Raw genomic sequence first — 18,408 nt, 5'->3', positions numbered from 1 at the left:
AGGCCGTGGGCCAGCAGCGTGTGTTTCAAAGAAAAAACCTGCTCCCTTCCATCCCAGTGTCTGAGTAAGCGATTCGAGGCTCTTCCTCGAAATTCACGCGTCCCCCATTGGCCACCTCCAACTTCTTTCTCTAGAAATCGTTGGGAGGGGAGCTTCAAAAAACCGGGCAGGCAGAGTTAAAAGCCCAAACGCTACGGACTGGAGTGCCAGCTTCCTGCCCGGTCTGTCGATCTGCGAGTGGAGCCTTTGTTCCTGGCTCAGGCATTTGAGGTTTCTGTGGAGACGTGAAGCGGGACCGGACGAGGGGCGGGGAGAGTATATGTACTACGCCTGGACCAGGCAAGAACAAAGGTGCTGGGCGGGCGGCAGCCGGCGGGGCGGGTTTACCTGCTTGCCCCTGTAGAAAAGCCTCTGCAGGCCTGGCTCCACGCGGAACAGCCCCTGGATCTTCCTCCTCAGCTCCTCCACCTTGGTCAGCCTGGACAGAGAGTCCACGGTGTGGGCCACCTTGCCGTCCATGGTGCGAACCTGGATCCACATGGCGTCTGCTGGTGCTGAGGGGGAGAGAGCGGGACCCCTAGGTCAGTTCCGTTGCTGCTGCCACCGCCAGACCGTGCCATTCTCAGGTCACCTTGGCCTTTGTCCACCCTGAGGACACTAGGAAACTCCTCGAACGCCCTCCCGGCGCGTGAGCCCCCGAACTAGCCACAGCTGACCAGGGCCCGGCAGAAGAAGTGAAGGAATGAATGCATTAATGACCAGCAAGGGCGGAGAGGCGAGGAGGGAGAGTCAATTAGGGGAAGGCAATCGGCGTCTCGGACCACTCACTCCAACCCACTCCGCCTTTCACAGAGGGAAGACAATCATGTCCAGAGGAGGAAGGAGGACACGGCCGAACGGTGAGGGGCCAGGTTCGTTCGTTTATTTCTTCGTTCGTTCGTTCGTTCATTCATTCATTCATTCATTCTCTGAATTAATACTGACGCAAGGGGAAAACCCAAAAGTCCGGCGCGGGTTGGAACTTCAGAAGTCCCAGTAACTCAACTAAGTGTGACCCAAGGGGGACGATCCCCCCCACGCCCAAACCCCCGAGCCCCCGACCCCTGGCGCGCGCGCCCCCCCCCCCGCGCGCGTGCGCGCGACGCGGCCGGCCCCGCGGTGGCCATGGCAACCGGCCGCCCCGTCCCGGCCGCCCCCGCGCGCGCCGCGCGACTCACCTCGGCCCCACCGCGGCCCCGCCGGCAGTCTCGCGCTCCCGGCACTCCGACCCACGGACTCGGAGCCTCTCTTATTCTCCCGCCCGTCCGCTCGGGCCACGCCAACTAGCCCACGCCCACCCCCACCGCCGGGACCGGCCGAGGGGCCCCGCGCGCCAAGTCCCGCCCCCCTTCACTTGAGCCGCCTCGCTCATTGGCTCCGCCGCGCCCGGCTGCCCCGCCCCGCTCGCTCCCCATTGGCCCAGGCGCGCCCGGGGAACTAAGGGCGCGCGAAATCGGGCTCGGGCGCGACAATTGAATCGCGGGGCGCCCCGCGCGCAGGCGCGGAGCCTGACATCCTCCCCTGCGGCTCACCAGGCCCTCCCCCACCCAGCGGGCGCGACCCCCGCGGGGCTCTGGGGACGTTCCCCTCGCCCCGGGCAGCGCCCGGGCTGCCAAGGACGACTCCCGAGGGCCGGCGGGGCGGGGGCAGAGCCCGAGACGGCGTGCACAGCAGCCACGCCGCGGGGCACGCGTGCGCCCGTGCTGGCCGCACGTCCCCGGGCCGCTCGGGAAAGTTTTCCAAAGTCTCCGCGCCCGGTGCACCGAGCCCTTCCCCCCACCCCCCGGCCCGGGCTGGCACCCCGATCCGTCCGGAGGCTCACCTCTCCGGCCGCCCCGATCCGCTCTCCTGCTTGCGCGCCTGGCCCGGCTGGGGATGGCGATGGAGACGCGTGTGTGGCCCCGGACCCCGCGCCGACCTGCCTGTAACCCGGAGCGCCCTGGACGGCCACCACTGCCCGCCGCGCTGCCAGCTGCTCTGATTTTTTTTCCCGCGAAAACTCGGCGTTTGGGAGTTGCGGGGCCGCGGGAGGCCGCGCCAGGGGCGGGCGCCTGCCTGGTGATTGGCCGCTGCAGTGGCGGGAAGCGAGAAAGGGGGTGGGGGGCGCCCCCTCCCCGATCCAGCCCCACTCCGCCCAGCCGGCCACGGCCCCGCCCAGCCCTGCGCGCTCTGCTGGGCGCGCCCAGTGTGCAACCCGGCCCGGTGGCGGGAGCTGGGCCCCCCTAACTACGTGCGTCCCTCGGGGGCCCTAGGGAGGGACCCCGGGTAAAGACCCCCTGACCTTTTAATTCCTTTCCCACAGCCCGTCTCCCCGGGCACGGGCACTCGCTGACAGTAGGGCAAGGAAGGCCGGAATCAGTGTTTAAACACCGCAGTGGGATGTTGGGGCCCCTCTGGAGACCGCCTGCACCCCGATGGCCAGCCTGATCGCCCCAAGCTCTATTTCCTGGCGTCAGGGCCTGCTGGAGCTCCCCACCCGCAGGGCTTGTTTGCTGGGTTTTCCCGCCTCGTTTTCCCGCCTTCTCCGGCTGTCCAGGCGGGCAGGACTGCCCTGCCCCCTCCGCCCTGCTTGCTCTGCTCTGGCCAGTCTTGGCGGGCACACAGTGACCCATGCTGGGCACCTACAAAGCGCCTGGACACGGTGTTCAGAGCTGGGGGGCCCAACAATGGGCAAGGCCGACCCCCGTTGGTGGTCTCCAGACGGGTAAATTCTTGTCTGGAGAGACAGGCAACAAATAAATAAATAAATAAATAAAGCAAGCTAATCATTTCAGATTCTATTTGCAGCAAAGCCAGGACAGTGGCTGGAGAGGCATGTGGGAGTGGGCAGGGAGGACATTCCAGTTGAGGTGGAGAGGTGGCCTCTCTGAACAGATGACATTTGAGCTGCGATCTGAGATAGAAACCAAGGACAGATGGGTCGAGGAGGCATGGCCAAGCTCAGAGGCGGGAAAAGGCTTAGAAATGTGGGGGGGAGCGTAGCCAAGAGGCCAGCGTAGCTGGGCAGAGAGGGGATGAGGTCAGAGAGGTGTCACCTGGGGCCTCAAGGGCCACCAGGAGGACTTTGGTCTTCGTGTCTTGAGCGACATGGGAAGCCAGTGAGCAGAGTCCCTTCTGCTGTTATGTCCCCAGGTGGCAGACAGAATCATGTCCCCCACAAAGATATCCCTGGAGCCTGTGAATACGGTAGCTTCCATGCCAAAAGGAAGTTTGCAGATTAAGTTACATTAAAGGTCTTTAGGTGAGGGAGATTATCCTAGATTGAGCAGGCTGGCCCCAAATCATCGCAAGGGTCCTAATAAGTGAAAGAGAGTGGCAGAAGGGCCAAGTCAGAGGAGAAGTGACCGGGGAAGGAGAGGTTGGAATGATGAGGTCATCAGGCAAGGAATATGGCAAGAGTCTCCCCCAGAATCCCAGAACACCTTGATTTTAGCCAAGCGTCTCCAAGAGCTTACAAACCGCTTAGGAGACAAGACGGCCATGTCTACAGAAGACATCGTGTAAAATAAAGCAAGACACAGCAAAGACAATGAATGAGGCCTGCCGGAGTCTGCAGAATGGACATTTCCTGACACCTCTCGTGCTCCAGCGGCCCTCCCACTTAGGCATCAGCCCACGCGCAGATCAGGCACCAAGAAAACCGCTAGGGGGGCACAAGGCCTCGGTCTCCTTTTTTGCAAAATCATATATTCTTGAAGGTCATTAAGTCGCTCGACAAACTTTTACTGACACCCCTCTTGTCTGAACCAGGCCTGGAGCCAAGCCGACGTGGGTGGGCACAAGGTTCCTCCCGCCCTGGAGGGACTTTCCCATTCGATGGGGGAGACACGGGTGTAAAGGGAAGTGTCAGATGAGTGAGAGGGTGTTCATGCAAAGTGGAGCACACGACACTCTAAGCATCTTCGCTCGGGACACACCAGACTTCATACCCTGGCCATATCCATAATTTTTTTTCTGACTGGTGTAACTAGCCATTAAAATGACAATGGAAGCGGGTGAGCCTAACCAGCGTATGAACCCTGAGAAGCGCGCGTACCGCACATGGGGGCCATCTGACAGAGCAGAACATCCCTTGGGGCTCGTTCCTCGTTCCTCTCCATCTCTAAGCAGAGCTCATGATGCCTACCTTACCGGAGTGTTGCGAGAACTCTTCCCACCCAGGCCTCTGGCCTCCTGGCACGATGACAGGCGTTCCCAGTGTGGCAGGAGTGTTAGGGTCTGTGGCTGTTTTTGCGTATTCATTTGTTATTTCCTAGGAAAACGTGGTCAGGTTGTCGTTTCCCCAACCAGTGAGGACTTTGGAATTCCCAAGCCGTCCCGCCCCCCCCCGAACAACAGCCTCGTCTCTCCTCCTGGCCACTGGAGGCCCCTTCCCAGAACCCTGGCTGGATGATGTCACAGACAGGTGACCTCGCCGCGGCAAAGGAACCAGGACTCTCAGTGTCATGGGGGAGGGGGGAGGATGTTCCTCCACCACCCCAACCCCCCATGTCTGTGGTGAAGTCGATCGAATTAGTGTTGCCCAAGGATGTGGTCTACCCGGCCGGCTCCAGCATAGAAGGGCAGGTGGTTCTAATACTGAACAGCACCCTGGTGGACCCCGTAGTGAAGGTGGAGCTCGTGGGAAGGGGTTACGTGGAGTGGAATGAAGAAATCGGGGCATCCCGTGATTATAGCAGGGATGTTATTTGCAACAACAAGGCCGACTATGTGCACAAGACGAAGACATTCCCAGTAGAGGGTAAGGACGAAGGCAGCAGCCAACTCTAGCCATGATAGGAAGCTGGGTCTGGAAAGTAAACACATGTGTTAGTTGATCAACAAACCCCCAGGGATACCAGACAGGGGCAGAGGCCTAGTTCCTCCCCAGGAGGGAGGCTATGTATAACAATGACCATCAGATACTCACAACACGAAAATAACAAGACAGGAAGAGCTGAGCAGGACCCAGATATTCGAAATGAACTATCAAAGTAGTTCCCCTGGAAAATGCTGTCCTTAGCCCCGTGACCACTTTGGGAGGCCAGTAAAAAATCTTTCTTGTGATTTTACAGATAAATCTCCCTCTAGCAGTGAACTCCGAGGAGACAAAGATAAGGAGTCCTATGGCCACCGGGAAAGAGAGAGGGGCAGGGAAGACATTCTAGGGAAAGAATAACTCGGCCCCGACTCCACGAGGTTCAGATCCAAAGTCTGGACAGACACCAGGGAGGCTGAGCTGCCCTGGAGCTACATGTCCTTTCCAAAATGTGTTCACGGGGGTGTTCCCGGGTGTTCCACAACTCTTGGCCAATGCTCAGCTAGACAAAGTTTCATTCTAGAATTTTAAAAGTTTTAGATGGGGAGGTCACGGAGGTCCCTTCAAAGAGGTGACTACTGAGCGATGGGAGGGACACCAGCTGTGCAGATTTCTAGGGGTCAGAATGGTAGGGGCGGGCGCCTGGATGGCTCGGTCAGTTAAGCGTCCGACTTCAGCTCAGCTCAGGTCACGACCTTGCGGTTCGTGGGTTCGAGCCCTGCATCGGCCTCTGCGCTGACAGCTCAGAGCCTGGAGCCTGCTTTAGATTCTGTGTCTCGCTCTCTCTTTCTCTCTCTCTGCCCCTCCCCTGCTCACACTCTACTTCTCTCAAAAAATAAACAAACATTAAAAACATTTTTTTAATTAAAAAAAGGAAAAAGAAGGGGCGCCTGGGTGGCTCAGTCAGGTTGAGCGGCCGACTTCGGCTCAGGTCATGATCTCATGGTCCGTGAGTTCGAGCCCCACGTCGGGCTCTGTGCTGACAGCTCAGAGCCTGGAGCCTGTTTCAAATTCTGTGTCTCCCTCTCTCTGACCCTCCCCCATTCATGCTCTGTCTCTCTCTGTCTCAAAAATAAATAAACGTTAAAAAAAAAAAATTTAAAAAAAAAAAATAAATAATAAATAAAAAAAAAAAGGAAAAAGAAGGTTCTGGGGCAGGAACGGCCCCATGCCAGGCCTTACTGGCCAGCAGCCGTGTTGCCTCTCCGTGTCTCAGTTAACCTATCTGGAAAATGGGAGCCAGAAAGTCTTGCCTCATAAGATTGTTTTGAGGACTTAGTGACCTAATGGTATACGAAGGGCTTAGACTAGCGTGGGGCACACAGGAAGGGCGTCATAAGTGTTACTTTTTGCGAGCAAACGGTCCCCACCCAGACCTCCCCCAGCATCAGATGCCAGCCTTTCTGATTGCCCAGCATTCCTGCCCCCAAAGCATGAGCTCAAGCCTTCAGTGGATTCACTCATTTATTTCACAAACATTTATCGAGCGCCTTCTAGGCACAGGGTTGTGCCCGGTACTGGGGGTGCAAGTAGGCGCTCAAGACGTGTTTGTTGAATGAATGAATGAATAAATGAATGAATGCGTGTCTGAGGGTGGGACCTCCAATTTTGCAGATCCAGAGTAGCGGTGATCACATCCCTGTGGATAGCTTGGGGTGACCACCCCAGCCACATCACCCGCCCGGGGCCATCCCCCTCCAGCCCGGCTGAGGCCTAGGCCTGAGATCTGTTGACCATGCAGAGCCCTAAAAGCACAGAGCTCAGCCTAGCTCAGGGATGGGCGGGCCAGGCCCAGGACAAAGCCCTTGCCAAAATAATAAATAAAAAGTGGGGGGAGGAAAAAAAAAAAAACAAAGATTCTAGAACCTTCTGATGGCATTGGTGTGTTTTGCTTTCAGATAATTGGTTAAGTGCAGGCAGCCACACCTTTGACTTCCATTTCAACTTACCTCCCAGGCTTCCTTCTACCTTCGCCAGCAAAATTGGCCACGTCTCCTACTTCGTGCAAGCCTCCTGCATGGGTCGGGAGCACGTTCTAGCGAAGAAGAGAACGTACTTGTCGATTCAAGGGACTTCAGACTTCCATCAAGAAAACGCACTGCAGGTAGTGGTAGGAGAGGAGCAGGGGTCAGACCTGTCCTCAAAGCTCACGGGAGGCAGGGGGAGGTGGGAAGGCAGGGGACAGAGGTGGCCCCCACCAGGAAGAAGGAAAAGGCAAGTTCACAAAAGGTGAATCAGAAACCAGGGCAGGCGCAAGGCCGGGGCTCTCAACCCGGACAATTCTGCCTCCCCAGGGGGCACTGGGCGGTGTCCAGGGACGTTTGTGGCTGTCACAGCTGGGGGGAGGGGAGCTACTGGCATCGAGTAGATAGGGCCAGGGCAGCTGTTCAATACCCCCCAGTGCCCTGGACGCCCCCTACAGAGAACGAGTGGTCCCCAATGCCCTTGACCCTGCAACAAGTCAAGACTAAGCAGAGACCTCCCTGTGGCCCACGGCTGGAAGAGGTGCCTGGATGCTCGGTGACTCTCCAGGGTCTTTGAGCCCTCAGACAGCAGAGATGGTGCCCCCCACAAAAAGAGGCATGGAAGGGGGTGGCCTCCGGGCCTGGAAAAGGAAAGGCCATGTGATGATGTTGGTCTGGCTAAGCAAAGGAGGTTTTCTAGATGGTTCCTGGAGGGCCAGGTGCAGAGAAGTCAAGGTAGAAGTCAAGGTGGGTGGAGTGACGTTGGGCCAAGTGACTTCCCTGGGGACTCTTATCAGATCATGGTGGCTCAGATGGCTGGCGTTTTAGTTTTCGAGATCCAGGTAGGAATCCCAGAGCCCGCCCCCCCCCCCCACCTCCATTTCATGTTTCATGTAAATCCCGAACTTCCCACAGTGCCCGGCGCAGGTTGGAGAATGTGCCCCAGAATCTTGTCCCAGCCTCCGTCTCCAGTATTCTTATGCGTGTGACAAGAGTCACCTGTGGCCCAGCCAACCTCTTGCGATGGTCCTGGAGGGTCTCAGGAAGGGTAGATGCTTGGAGGGGTAGACCAGCCCTGGGATGATCAGGCCTGAGCCCAAGGCCGCTTGACTGTCTGCCCCCTGTGTCACCCTGAGCGAACTATGGCCCTCCTCTGGCCTTCCCTTTGGAAATGTTGGTGCTGGGTCAGACCCAGCCTGTGACTCCGTTGACAGATATGCTATTAGCTGGGTGGCCTTGGGCAATTAACACCTCCCAGGGGGCCCCCCCCCCGGCGGGGGGGGGGAGGGGGGGGAATCGGTTGAGCAGCTGACTCTTGATTTCAGCGCAGGTCACGATCACGCATGTTTGTGAGTTCAGGCTCTGCCTTGGGCTCTGCACTGACAGAGCAGAGCCTGCTTAGGATTCTCCCTCTCTCTCTCTCTCTCTCTCTCTCTCTCTCTTTCTCCACCCCTCCCCCACTCGCTCTCTGTCTGTCCCTCTCTCTCTCTCAAAAATAAATATTAAAAAACAAAACAGAACAAAACAAAACACCCCGGCTCCCGGAGCCTTGACTTGACTGTCCTGACCTGCGCAATGAGAAGAAGAAAACTACTTCCCTTGATGGGTGCCTATGAAGACCCCAGAGTGTTCAGCACAAAGTCTGCACACCCAGGAGGTGCCCAGTAAGTGGGAAGATCTAAAATCAAGATCATAGCAGCAAAGGGAGTTATCACACATGCGTTTTGAGGATATGAAAATACTGGGTTTTTCTGACTACTCAGTACTGTCTTAACCAGACTGGTCAAGGGAGGCCTTTTTGAGGAGGTGACATTTTAGCAGAGAATTGAAAGAGAAGAGGGGGAAAGCCATGTGGACATCTGGGGTAGAGGGTTCCGGGCAGAGGGAGCAGTCCGTGCAAAGGCCCTGGGGCACAAGGCCCACCTCTGATGGAGGTGGGAGCCCTGGTGGGCAGAGGGTCGTCATTTCATTCCCTTCAGCTGCTTTGGGGAGGATAGACAAGAGGGGGCAGGGTGAGGGCAGGAGCTGGGGCACCGGGGCAGAGGTTACCACTCTGGTGCAGTGAGCAGTGATGGGGCTCAACCAGGTACAGGCAGATTCTTGACCCCAGTCTGCCCTCAGAGCAGCCAGAGGCAGTCAGGTGATGACCTTCCTCTGCCCACGGCCCTCCCCGTCTCCCATCTCATTCAGGGTAAAGGCCAAAGTCCCCGCTGCCCACAAGGCCCTGAGTGACCTGCCCCATCCCCGCCCTGCCCTCCCCTCTGCCCTCCCTCCCCTTTGCTCCCTCTGCTCCAGCCAAATGGGCCTCCTCAATGTTCGGCCAACACTCCAGGCCTGGGCCTGCCCCAGGGCCTTTGCACGGGCTGTGCCTTCCGCCTGGAACACTATGATATGATCTTCCTCTCCTTCCTCCTCATCCTTCGGATCTCTGTTCCGAGGCCACGTAGTCACTGAATAGACTGTCGCAACCCCAACAGAGGGCACTTTAGCTGCATCTATCCAAATGAAAGTGAACATGCACTTTGTCCCAGCCACTTCCCTTCTAGAAATTTCTCCTACTGATATTCTTTCACGCGTGACGTGACCTCCTACAGCAATGTTCTGGCGGCAAAAAAAAAAAAAAATTGGAATCAGCCTAAATGCTCATTGCTAGGAGAATGAAACCGGCAGGGTGCTGTCCAAGGTATACTCCACCGAAAAGTTAAAGAGAAACAAAGACCGGACAAGGACGTGTCAGTCACGGGGTGGCGTGAGCGCTGCGAAGCTCAGAACCCCGAGCCCCGCGGCTGCCTGCCCAGTGGTGAGAGCGTGAAATGTACTTCCTTGCAGGTGTAGCAAACGACTCTCCGGAAGGAGGCCAGAGAAACTGACAAAACAGCCACGGCCCCCCTGGGAGGGGAGCTGGGGAGGGGGGAGGAGCAGACATTTTCCCCTTCCACTTAAAAAAAAACGAAACAAAACCGCTTTATTGAGATACACTTCCCATACTTTATAATCGCCCTCCTCCAGTGCGCAAAGTCAATGACTTTTAGTGTGTTCACAAAGTCGTGCAGCCGGCCCCTCTGTCGATTTTAGCACGTTCTATTCACCCCAGAATGAAATCTTACATCCCTTAGCTGTCACCCCTCAAACTCCCCACATCCCCTCCCCCAGCCCCTGGCAACCACGAATCGATCCGCTTCCTCTCTCCCTGGGTTTGCCAGTGCTGGACGTTCCATGAAAATGGAATCGTAGGGTACGGAGCCTTTGTGTGTCAGCTATCTCCCTCCCACCCGCTCGCCTTTGTGCCCGCTCCGTCTGTGATGTATCCTTTTTCATGGCTGAATAATATTCCAGGGCACCGATGGGACCCGATTTTATGTATCCATTCCTGCACTGATGGATACTTGGGTTGTCTCCTCCACCTCTCGGCTGCATAGAGTCGAGGTACTGCACAGGTCTACAAAGTTTTGCATGTTTCTCTTGGCCTGATACCTCGAGGGGCATTGCTGGGTCAGATGACGAGTCTGTTTAACATTTGAGGAACCGCCAGCCTGTTTTTCCACAGTGGCTGCCCTGTTTTCCCATTCCCTTTAGCCAGGCTGGAGGGCTCTGATCTCTTCACCTCCTCTCCACTCTTTGTACCTTTAAGAGTCTTGAAAGATGGGACCCCGTTGCCTCTTCCAGGAGTCAGTACCGTTTGGAAAAGGAACTTGTCCCAGAGACATTTCCTAACCACTGACTCTAAGCTTAGCCCCCGCCCCACCTCTCCTTCACTCCTGCCCCCCACCCCCCGCCATTTTGCATCCCACCACAGCCTCATCGGAAATGACCTGGTTCATTTTCAATGTGCCAGTTATGCGTTCGTTTCCCCCCCCCCCCCCCCCGCCCCAACCAGAGCAGGGACTGGGCTGGTCTTACTTCTTTTTTAGGTTTTTTAAGTTTTTTTTTTTTAATTTAAGTAATCTCTACACCCAACCTGGGGCTCGGACCCACAATCCCAAGAGGCACACGCTCCTCTGACTGAGCCAGCCAGGCGCCCTGGGACTAGGCTTGTCTTAACTGCTACGGGTTTTCCTTGAACTTGGCACTAAATCGATGCAAACAAATACTGGTTGGATGAATCCCCCCACCCCCCACCCCCAGAGGCTCACCTATGCCAAAGGAATGTGGGGCTCTAAGACACTCCCAGATCCGGGAAATCCAATGTGGGGTTTGTACCCTCAACATTATTGGATATCAGAGGGCTTTGGCCACCCTGCCTGACCTAGCGTGGGAGGCCACTGGGCCATCGTTGGTATTTCTTGGCCCCTCTCTCAGCCACAGGCCAGAATTACAGGCTTGGCCTTGAGTTAGGGCAGCCAGTTCCTTAACACCTGCAGGGTTCTAACGCATGCGAGGAATTTTCGAATGAATGACTGGAGGGATTTAGAATAAAACTGCCTGCAATTAGCCTCCTGGAGGAGAGGGGGGAGGAGAGGGGGGAGGAGGCAGGGGGTCAGAGGCTGAGGGTAGAGGTGAGGTCACCTGGGGTCAGGGGTCAGCCCTAGGTCTCCAAGGGAAAGCAATCCTATCTGGACCAGTGTTTTCCAAACCTCAGATCATGCCCATTCATGGGTTGGAAAATCAATTTAATGGGATGCCAGTTCATTTGTATAAAAGGCAAGAATACATAAGGCCAAAATGGAAAGTATTAGAAAAAAGCCAATTTTGGGGGTTGCAAACATTGTGTGTGTGTGTGTGTGTGTGTGTGTGTGTGTGTGTGTGTGTTTTAAATAGAAGAAGAAAACAGAACAGAGAATAAGTAGAATAGGAAATGAAGAAAATATGGTTGGTGGGTGGCAATTAGTTTTTTTTTTAATGAAAGAATAAGGGCGCCTCGGTGGCTCGGTGGGTTAAGTGTCTGACTCTTGATTTCGGCTCAGGTCATGATCTCACAGTTCGTGAGTTTGAGCCCCACATCGCGCTCTTCACTGACAGCGAGGAGCCTGCTTGGGATTGTTTCCCTCTCTGCCCCTCCCCTGCCTGCTCTCTCTCTCTCAAAAAATTAAAAAAAAAACCCTCAAATATATACTAAAGAATAGAATAAAATAGGTCAGAAACTATAAATGTGGTCGGTTGCAACAAGCTTTGTTTTTACAACATCAATGTGTTGGACAGAATATAATAGCTTTGAATAGGTAGACTCCAGAGTTTACCAGAAAAAAAATTAATTTGGTGGGTTACGACCAGCTAATGTTTTATAAATTTTGTTTTTATATGAAGCAAAATAATAGAATAAAGTAAGTCCACTAAGCATAACAGGAAAATGAATTCAGAAGGTTGCAATGAATATATATTTTTTTCAATTTTTTAACAGTTTCATTTATTTTTGAGAGACAGAGACAGAGGGTGAGCGGGGGAGGGGCAGAGCGAGAGGGAGACACAGAATCCGAAGCAGGCTCCAGGCTCCGAGCTGTCCGCACAGAGCCCGAGGCGGGGCTCGAACTCATGAGCCGAGAGATCACGACCTGAGCTGAAGTCGGACGCTCAACCGACTGAGCCACCCGGGCGCCCCTGTGACGAACATTTTTAAACGAATACAGTAAATAGAATCGAGTGAAACAGAAAGTACCAGCAGGCATGTGCCATGGATAAGTGTTAGTTCATGACACGATTTCTCTTTCACAGACCTAGACGTAGATGCAAACACAGGTTGTGTTCTCTGTCTCGATATTAACATCTATGTGCTTGTGACATGCTCTTCCAAAGGAGCCAGCCAGGCGCCCCTGAAATCTACGATTTAACCATGAGTCATGGTTTAAAAAACAAAAGAAGAAGAAAGTATATATGACAGATACTGTACGTGGCCCGCAAAGCCTAAAATATTTGTTACCAGTTTCCTTTACGGAAAACGTTTGCCAGCTTGTGGCGGAGAGCAACTCTCCTGTGTTAAGTCCAGGAAGAAATGTCGTCCGGATGTCTGGATGTTCCTTCTAGCCCTTTTATGACATCTAACACATAGAAACTATGTAAACATCCATCTTGTAGAGGGGGGCTGCCTGAAGAAATAAACTATAAACTATTTTGCGACAAGCTCAGTGGCCATGGTGAAAACAAACCAGAACAACAGGTGTGTCGATACAAATGCATCTCGAGCCCAGAATGCTGAGCTAGAAAAGCCAGTTGCTGGAAAACGTGGACAGCTTGATTTATTGAAAGCATTAAACTATGTAAAACAGGATTGTATGCTTCTCCCACAAGCAGATGCATTTCTACGTAATATGAAAGTTGACATGAGGGGCACCTGGGTGGCTCGGTTGGTTGAGCATCTGACTCTTGGTATCAGCTCAGGTCTTGATTTCAGGGTCGTGAGTTCAAGCCCCGTGCTGGGTATGAAGCCTGCCTAAAAAAAATAGAAGAGAAGAGAAGAGAAGAAAAAAAAGAAAAGAAAACTTCATACGAGAATGACAGATGCCAGTCCGGAAAAGAAGGAGAGGGGAAAATGGGGCAAAGCACCCAGAAGTCACCCAATTTCAGTCAAATCAGTAACATTTCCTTTCTTCCACTGGTTAGAAGACACATTTGTGCTTGTTACATTATTCTTTCTAAAAAAATATTTTTTAAGTTTATTTATTTATTTTTGAGACAGAGAGAGAGAGAGAGAGAGAGAGGGAAAGAGAGAACGCAGGGGAGAGGGAGGGAGAGAATCCCAAGCAGGCTGTGTGCTCTCAGCGCAGAGCCCAGTGCGGGCCTTGAACTCATGAACTGTGAAATCATGACCTGGGCTGAAACCAAGAGCTGGGCACTTAACCGGTTGAACTGCCCAGGCGCCCTGCTATGTGATTCTTTTTTTTTTTTTTTAAACATTTATTTATTTTTGAGACAGAGAGAGACAGAGCATGAACGGGGGAGGGTCAGAGAGAGAGGGAGACACAGAATCCGAAACAGGCTCCAGGCTCTGAGCGGTCAGCACAGAGCCTGACGCGGGGCTCGAACTCACAGACCGCGAGATCGTGACCTGAGCTGAACTCGGCCGCTTAACCGACTGAGCCACCCAGGCGCCCCCCGCTATGTCATTCTTTACACACTTTTTTCTGAGACAATAATCTGGTGTAGGTCCCTCCGTGTATGTCGTAGGAGAACAAATGTGTAGGTACAACAAATTGATCACCGTGAAATTCAGGGTATTGCCCTTGGCAGGTGGGGTTGCCGCCTGGGCAAGCGTGAGGGACTTTGGGGGAAAACTAGCAAATTCCTTCTTCTTCTTGGAGGGAGGTTACAGGCGAGTTGACTTGATATTAATTCACAGTTGCATATTTGCTTTGTGGGGTGTTCTGTGTCTGAGTTTTTTTTTTTTAATCTGCAGATATGGGGCGCCTGGGTAGCTTGGTCAGTTAAGTGCCCGACTTCAGCGCTTTCTGTCTCTGCCCTTCCCCCACTCACACTGTTTCTCTCTCTCAAAAATGAATAAATGTTTTAAAAAATTAAGATAAATAAATAAATAAATATCCACTGATATGATAAACCCCCCATTTCAGGATGAAGAGGGCCAGGGGTGGGAGGACAGCATTGGAGAGGGGCCCATGGGGGCCTCAACTAGAGCTTGGTTTTATTTGTTATTTTATTTATTGGAGTTTATTTGTTTACCTTGAGAGAGACACTGTCAGTGTGGAGCCCGATGCGGGGCCCGAACTCAGGAACCATGAGATCAGGACCCAAGCCAAAATCAAGAGTCAGACACTTAACTGACGGAGCCACCCAGGCGCCCCATTTTTTTTTGTTTTATTTTATTTTATTTTTTTAATTTTTTTTAACGTTAATTTATTTTTGAGACAGAGAGAGACAGAGCATGAATGGGGGAGGGGCAGAGAGAGAGGGAGACACAGAATCCGAAGCAGGCTCCAGGCTCCGAGCTGTCCGCACAGAGCCCGACCCGGGGCTCGAACCCACGGACCGTGAGATCATGACCTGAGCCGAAGTCGGCCGCTTAACCGACTGAGCCACCCAGGCGCCCCATTTTTTTTGTTTTAAATTGTGGTAAAATATACATAAAATTTACCACTTAACCATTGGTATCAAATACATTCACATAGTTGTGTGACACTGATATATTTTTAAATTTTTTATTGTTTAAGTTTGTTAATTTAGGGGCGCTTGGGGGGTTCAGTCGGTTAAGCGGCCGACTTCGGCTCAGGTCATGATCTCGCGGTCCATGAGTTCGAGCCCCGCGTCGGGCTCTGTGCTGACAGCTCAGAGCCTGGAGCCTATTTCGGATTCTGTGTTTCCCTCTTTCTCTGACCCTCCCCCGTTCATGCTCTGTCTCTCCCTGTCTCAAACATAAATAAACGTTAAAAAAAATTTTTTTTAAGTTTGTTAATTTATTTTGAGAGAAAAAGAGTGTGTACTCAAGCAGGAGAGAGAGAGAGAGAGAGAGAGAGAGAGAGAGAGAGTTCCAAGGAGGCCCCACACTCAGCACGGAGCCCAACACGGGGCACGAACCCACAAACCGTGAAATCGTGAGCTGAGCCGAAATCAAGGGTCAGGTGCTCAACTGACTGAGCCACCCAAGTGCCCCCTGATATTTTATTCCTTAAATGAGCAGCGATCTGGAACAAATCAGGAGAATTTGTAAACGCTGATGAAGCAGGTTGTGGGAACGCGGCAGCGGGGTGCTAGGCTCTGGGGGCGGGGGCAGCCCTGATGTGTAATGTTTACCAACTTCCCTGGTGAAAATACTCCCATCAGAGCCAGCTTCAAGTGACCAACTCGATGTCACTAATGGGGAGTCGGAGGGGCGTTTGCAAGGTTTTTTTGCACGATTTTTTTCCTCTCTCTCTTTTTGGTATGCTGAAGGGGAACACACACACACACACACACACACACACACACACACACACACACTTGTAAAAGTATCAAGTTCCTCTGCAAGAAGATACCGGAAGCCAGCAAAAGTGGAGAGCGATTATTCTAAGCCCACCGCACATCACGTTGAATCCTTTAGAGTATTGTTCACAAATAAAAAGTAAAACGTCACCCAAGCCACTCGGTAAATATAATGTGTGACTTTATCTGCAACCCAGCAGCTAAGTTGATAGAATGGCTTATTGAAACACGTTACATAATTTCAACTCTACAGTTTTCTTTTCGTAATTCAGAGCCCGGAATATTTTCTCCTAAAGTCTGAACTACCTGGGTAAACCCTAGGTCTCTGGCAAGACATCTCCTGTCTTCTAGAAATCCAATGACCAGGGGCGACTGGGTGGCTCAGGTGGTTGAGCACCTGCCTCAGCTCAGGTCATGATCTCACGGTTTGTGACTTCGAGCCCCCATCGGGCTCTCTGCGGTCAGCACGGAGACTGCTTGGGATCCTCTGTCCCCCTCTCTGTCTGCCCCTCCCCTGCTCACATGTGCGTGCTCTCTCTCTCTCTCTCTCTCTCTCAAAAATAAGTAAACATTAAAAGAAGAAACAAAGTGGGGCTCCTGGGTGGCTCAGTCGGTTAAGTGTCCGACTTCAGCTCAGGTCATGCTGTCACAGTTCATGGGTTCGAGCCCCGCGTCGGGCTCTGTGCTGACAGCTCGGAACCTGGAGCCTGCTTCCGATTCTGTGTCTCCCTCTCTCTCTGCTCCTCCCCTGCTCACGCTCTGTCTTCTCTCCCTCTCAAAAATAAATAAACAAAAAAAAAAAAAAAAAGAAAGAAGGAAGGAAGAAAGAAAGAATCCAAGGTCCAGAGAAGTCAAGCCACTTACTCAGGGTCACACAGCAAGTAAGCAATGGAGGTGGGGGTAAACCAGGGTCTTGTGGATTTCAAAGGCTTCTTTTGCAGAGGAGGAAACTGATAGTCAGAAAGGCAAAGGGAATTGAGTAAAGGAAGCTGGGAGGCCATGCCAGGCTTTTGGCTGCTAAATCCCCAAGGCTCCCGATCCTACCTCGGGGCCTCCTGCTTAGGAGAGTCCCAGCGGCTCCAGGCTTGCAGGAGCTATGGTGGAGGAACGTTAGGCAGGCGAGGGGGTCCCGTGGCCGTGACCCCTCACGGTTGCCCATCCTCCCCAGTTGCAGAGCCCTCTGTTCGTGGAGGCTGAGAAGAAAGTCTCGTACAATTGCTGCATGCAGGGTACCATCTGCCTTCAGATCCAGATGGAAAAGAACACCTTCGCACCGGGGGAGGGAATTGTCTTCACCACGGAGATCAGCAACCACAGCGGCAAGAGCATCAAGACGGTCGTCTTCGCCCTCTACGCCCACGTGCGCTACGAGGGCTTCACCCCCAAGGCGGAGCGGCGGTCGCGGGAGGACAGCAGCGAGCTGCTCCGGCAGGAGGCCAACACCCAGATCGCGCCCTTCGACGCCACCAAGATCGTCAGCACCCTCAACCTCCCGCAGGTGCTGTCCGTGAGCAGCAGCACCCGGGACGGCGAGATCATGAGCACCCGCTACGAGCTGGTCAGCACGGTCCATCTGCCGTGGTCCCTGACCTGTGTGAAGGCCAAGGTTCCCATCATCGTCACCGGCGCGCCCGTGGATACCGCCGGCTGCCAGCCGCTGGAGGGGGCAGCGTTACCCGTGAGCCAGGAGTGCCAGAATTAAGCGCCCAAACTTCTAAATATTAAAAGTTTTATTGGACGGTATGAGCAGCCCTTTCTTTGCCTCGTAAGACAGGCTTCAGATGAGTCACGGTGGATGGGGGGGGGGGGACATGCCTGAACCTCCTTCTCACACCGCAGCCACTTAGGTATCGCTTTCCCCGATGGCCGGGAGAAGACCAGGGGAAGGGACAAGACCTGGCAGTCGTCCCCGCCCCGGTTGGCGCTCCAGACCCATTTCCTTGCTGGGCTCTTACAGTGCCTAGACCTGGGGTCCGCGGCCGGGGTGGTTCAGCCCTCTGGGCATACCGGCGACGTGCAGTCGTAAGGGCTGTCCCCACGGAGGGGAACAGGGGCTACTCCGAGCATGGCGGGGGGGAGTGGGGGCCAGAGATGTGGCTCGCTGTCCTGCAATGCCCAGGATGGCCTCACCCCCGAGGATGACCCAGCCCCAACGGTCCACAGTGCCAAGGGGGAGAAACCTTGCGTTCATCATTTGGGCATAAAATTGGACACCAGAACAAATCCCCGATGGGTCAGGCGGTGCAAATCAGGGTGACCCCTCCAGTGTTTGTGAGTTACCTCCTCTCTCCCTCCCGCTTGTTGTGTGTATTTAAATGTTTACTTATTAATTTATTTATTTATTGACAGAGAAAGAGAGAGAGAGAGCAGGGGAGGAGCAGAGAGAGAGGGAGACAGAGTCCCAAGCACGCTCCTCACCGTCAGCACAGAGCCCAATGCGGGGCTCGAACCCACGAACCACGAGATCATGACCTGGGCTGAAACCAAGCGTTGGACACTTAACCGACTGGGCCACCCAGGTGCCCCTTGATGCGTGTATATAAATGTGTGCGGTATCCCAGGACCTCAGTAGGTCAGATGATTATGGGATGCAGAGTCTCCTGGAGGTCCATGGAATCCCCTAACCCAGTGAGTCTCACCCAGCATGGCTCTGCCCCCAGGGGACACTGGGCGAGGTCTGGGGGCATTTGTGGTTGTCATGACTACGAGTGCTCCCGGCGTTGAGTGGGCGGGGGTCAGGAATGCGGCTCGACATCCCTAGTG

The 18,408-nt window shown here is 53.9% G+C and overlaps 2 protein-coding genes across 8 annotated transcripts in view; one reads left to right on the top strand and one right to left on the bottom strand.

Moving 5' to 3' along the window:
- UHRF1 (ubiquitin like with PHD and ring finger domains 1) overlaps nt 1-4,250 on the bottom strand; it is a 36,640-nt gene extending 32,390 nt beyond the window's left edge. For 2 of the 3 annotated variants that reach the window (XM_078443545.2, XM_078443546.2), the window contains exon 1: nt 388-540. In XM_078443545.2, the coding sequence (XP_078299671.1) occupies nt 388-540 (153 nt within the window). Of the gene's footprint in view, nt 1-387; nt 541-4,165 lie in introns of those variants that run through there. The other variant, XM_081791327.1, reaches the window with a different exon arrangement.
- On the top strand, nt 550-17,388 carry ARRDC5 (arrestin domain containing 5). 5 transcript variants are annotated; one of them, XM_078443552.2, is made up of 3 exons: nt 550-899; nt 6,736-6,941; nt 16,814-17,388. In XM_078443552.2, exons 1-3 carry the CDS (start codon nt 743-745, stop codon nt 17,345-17,347), a joined length of 897 nt encoding a protein of 298 aa, XP_078299678.1. In that variant the 5' UTR covers nt 550-742; the 3' UTR covers nt 17,348-17,388. The 5 variants fall into 5 exon arrangements, with proteins under 5 accessions (XP_078299678.1, XP_078299677.1, XP_078299676.1 ...); XM_078443551.2 differs by having other exon boundaries at nt 550-911; XM_078443550.2 differs by lacking the exon at nt 550-899 and adding an exon at nt 4,429-4,780 and having other exon boundaries at nt 16,892-17,388.
- Nucleotides 17,389-18,408: the final 1,020 nt, after the last annotated feature.

Source organism: Panthera onca, chromosome A2, assembly GCF_046562875.1.
Source record: "Panthera onca isolate mPanOnc1 chromosome A2, mPanOnc1 haplotype 2, whole genome shotgun sequence".
NCBI classification, from domain to species: Eukaryota; Metazoa; Chordata; class Mammalia; order Carnivora; family Felidae; genus Panthera; species Panthera onca.
The sequence above is the reverse complement of the archived record's forward strand: the minus strand, read 5'-3'. Positions and strand labels throughout refer to the sequence as shown.

Coding starts and splice junctions, on each gene's coding strand:
- ARRDC5 (XM_078443548.2), top strand. CDS start 4,429: ATGATGTCACAGACAGGTGACCTCGCCGCGGCAAAGGAACCAGGACTC. Junction 4,781..6,735: donor GAAGACATTCCCAGTAGAGG/GTAAGGACGAAG, acceptor TTTTGCTTTCAG/ATAATTGGTTAAGTGCAGGC. Junction 6,942..16,813: donor ATCAAGAAAACGCACTGCAG/GTAGTGGTAGGA, acceptor CATCCTCCCCAG/TTGCAGAGCCCTCTGTTCGT.